Below are 3,298 nucleotides of genomic sequence, written 5' to 3' on the forward strand. Positions count from 1 at the left end.
AAAGAAGTGATCCGTCCGGGAACTTACAAGCTAAGCTACCTCAGCGGAACCGAGGTCCCCAATACCTGGCATGGAACCCGCCTAAGGAAATTCTACCAATAAGTAAAAGGTACACACCCTGGAAACATATCTACATCTATATTATGATATTTCGATGTAAGCATTGTCCTCATTCACCCCAGAATGTAATTTTTTCTCTCAATATGAATGAAAAACTCTACTTTAAGCGTTCCATAGTTTGAATCAATTTCATTATGTCACTTATTTATTTACCATCAGATTTAAAAACACAGCCTATGTGTACTTTAAAAATTTCTATCAAATGGAGATTTACCCCTGCCCGGGGTCCTATAAAAACTCAACCCATGAGTACTTATAAAATTTGTCAAAGTTAAATGTTTTTACCCCAACCCGGGGTCTGCAAAAACACAGCCCATGTGTACATTAAAAATTTCTATCAAATGGAGATTTACCCCTGCCCGGGGTCCTATAAAAACTCAGCCCAGAAGTACTTACAAAATTTCTCAAAGTTAAATGTTTTCACCCCAACCCGGGGTCCGCAGAAACACAACCCATGTGTACTCCAAAAAAAAAAAATTCCTAACATATACAAATCAATAAGGAAAGAAAGAAAAGCACAATCATATTAAACTACCCCGGGGAACCACACCCCGGGGGGCAAATCGAAATCATTCAGATTACAGATAAGTTAAAAAAGCCAAAAGGCTCAGTTCGAAATTGCTCAAACTAAAAAAGGAAATGGAAATTACATGCCAAAACATGGCAGGGTCTTCAAGCTTCAAAAGGCAGAGTCGGCGGGAGGAGAAGGAGGCTGCTCTGGATTACCCTCTGGTATGGGAGGCTGTTCAGCAAGTGGCGACCCGGAGAAGGAGGGAACATTACTGGACGTCCCAACACCGGACTCCATTGCCCGGATAGTTTCCTTTTCCTGCTCCAACCGGGTCTCCTCTTCTATATACTTCTCCAAGAAGACGTCTATTGTACCATGAGGCTCTTCACCGAGATACTTCGAAGCAACATTCCAGCAGATCTGGATCTTCTCCAGCGCTTTGTCATTCAGCTCTTCGAAGTACGCGGGAGTGCCCCGGAACCCTGCCAGAACCTCCTCGGGAGTGGGCCGGGCGGCAAGATCGTCCTTCAACTTCTGATTTTCAGCCCTCATCTCCCGGACAGAAGCCTCAGCCCGGTCCTGCCTCTCCCGGATCTCGTCCAAAATCTTCTTATGAGCAGCAGCCTCCCTTGCACTCGCCTCCTTCAACTCCTGAATCTCCCGGGACAGCCGCTCGGATTCAGTCTTATAGACCTCGGCAGCATCAGCCTTCGCCTGAAGGCTCCGGGTTATGCAAACCAGCCCAGCAACCCGGGAGTTAGCCTGAAAATATTATAAGTCAGGATTAGGTAACACAAATACAAGAGTACAAGAAGAAAACAAGAAAAAGGCTTACAGCAGTGATGTCCTCCTGAAGCCCGACCAGAAAGTCATCAAGGGGCTCTTTCCGGTATTTCTTCCTCTCCGCCGTGCTGGCATAATTCTCAAACAGCTCCCTCCGGCGAGTATCCGGGGTAAAACTTGCAAGCAGGGCCTTCAGAGTTTCCGGAGTGTCCGGGGCCAGATCAATAGCAGCCTTCTTTGAAACCGGACCCTCAGAAACATCATCACTCTTGTCCCCGGAACCCGCGGGGGCACCCTTCCTTTTTCGAGGTGCGGGAACTTTTATCACATTCCCCTGCTGCACGTCCTCGGCCCGAGGCTCGTTGATCACAATTGTTGTCCTCCCCTGGCGAGACAGCGCCGCCTTCCGGGCCGCATCATCACCCTCTCCAACCTTCTTCTTCCCAACATCCACGCTCGTCAGTCCCCCAATCTTTCGCAATTTGGCCGAAAGATCCTTAAGCTGGGCAGACATATTAGGAGGATAGGGAATCAACTTCGGGATACCTGAAAAGGAGAATAACAAAATATCAGTCCCGGATACAAACAGTCAATAAAAGTTACAGTATCAAAATAAAGCTAAGGCAATAGACTTACATCCGGCAGCATGCATGTTCTCATTGCTAGTAAAATAGTCCCGGGTCCACTGCGTCCCAAGTGCCCCACAGAAGGCATAAACCATCGCGAGAGCTGTTTGCCCGAGCCGCTGGAGCGGAAACCTATCTGTTTTAATTTCAAGTTTATGGAGTGGCATAAACTCCAGATCCCCACCCCGGACAAAAATGAACTCCCGGTGCCATCCCTTAAGCGACGTCAGCATACTAACCGGGAGCACCATCTTATCAGAGGGGTACCCACAATCCTCTATCCTAAACATGAACTCGTAAATTGGCCGAGCGGTGGATCTCTTAATTTTAAAAATATGATGAAAAAGTTTGAAGGTGGGGAGGTAATTTTTGGCATGACAGCAAGCTAAAAACCAGCTGATCCATTTCACCGAGTTCGGGGCTAGCTGAGTAAAAGGGATACCATAAACATCCCGGCATAGGGATTCGGTGAACTGATGTAATCCGAGGCGCATGCCCCGGAGATGCTCAAATGGAATTCCAACCCATCCCCCCTCCGGTCTGTGATATACCCTTTCATGCTCCTCAGGCCATCTCCACTGGTATGTATCATCAAGGTTAAAGGCAAGCCTAAGGGCACCATCCACCTCGGCGTCTGTGTACTTCTCCTGGACCTCTCTATGAACCGCCCCACACTCATACCTAGTCCCCGGGGCAGTGAAGAACTTCCTATCCATCTCATCCTCATTATAAGGCTCCCGGCCTCCCAAACCATCCGGGCCCCCATATGCCTCGGATAAATCTCTGTAATAAAAGCTCATGGGCTTGGGGTTCACTCGGCACTGGACGAAATATTCATCTACATCCTCCCACGACCCATCCGGATTCGATAAGGTACCCCCGGGACCTAATACTAGGGTCTGAGCTAAAACTTGTTGAGGCGGGTCAACCCGGGGAGGCATTTCTACTGAACTACAGCTAGAAGAGGAAGAGGGGTAGAAGGAGTTAAGTTCACCTAACCCGACAGGACGCTCGGGATACCGATTCCTAAGAGTAGCAATACGTTTAAAGCGACTACCTGGCATATACTACACGTGTCTATGTAAACGCACCCCGGAGTCAATGCCAAACCCGAACCCAACAACAAAACAAGACAAAAAACAGAACAAGTTTAGAAACAAATCATGTACGTATCTTACCCCAAAAACAAGATCTGCAGCATATACATACATATACAACAAAAAGCAGATATCAAGAACACACCCCGGGCTCTACAACT

The 3,298-nt window shown here is 47.7% G+C and overlaps 1 protein-coding gene across 1 annotated transcript; it reads right to left on the reverse strand.

The window, feature by feature from the left end:
• Window positions 1-642: 642 nt before the first annotated feature.
• On the reverse strand, window positions 643-1,957 carry LOC141721160 (uncharacterized). The gene is made up of 2 exons (XM_074523928.1): window positions 1,467-1,957; window positions 643-1,393 (listed from the first exon to the last, which is right to left on the reverse strand). The coding sequence occupies exons 1-2, from the start codon at window positions 1,926-1,928 to the stop codon at window positions 800-802; spliced, it is 1,056 nt and encodes a 351-aa protein (XP_074380029.1). The 5' UTR covers window positions 1,929-1,957; the 3' UTR covers window positions 643-799.
• Window positions 1,958-3,298: the final 1,341 nt, after the last annotated feature.

Source organism: Apium graveolens, chromosome 1 (assembly GCF_009905375.1).
Source record: "Apium graveolens cultivar Ventura chromosome 1, ASM990537v1, whole genome shotgun sequence".
NCBI classification, from domain to species: Eukaryota; Viridiplantae; Streptophyta; class Magnoliopsida; order Apiales; family Apiaceae; genus Apium; species Apium graveolens.

Coding starts and splice junctions, on each gene's coding strand:
- LOC141721160 (XM_074523928.1), bottom strand. CDS start 1,928: ATGTCTGCCCAGCTTAAGGATCTTTCGGCCAAATTGCGAAAGATTGGG. Junction 1,394..1,466: donor TTCAGGAGGACATCACTGCT/GTAAGCCTTTTT, acceptor TAATATTTTCAG/GCTAACTCCCGGGTTGCTGG.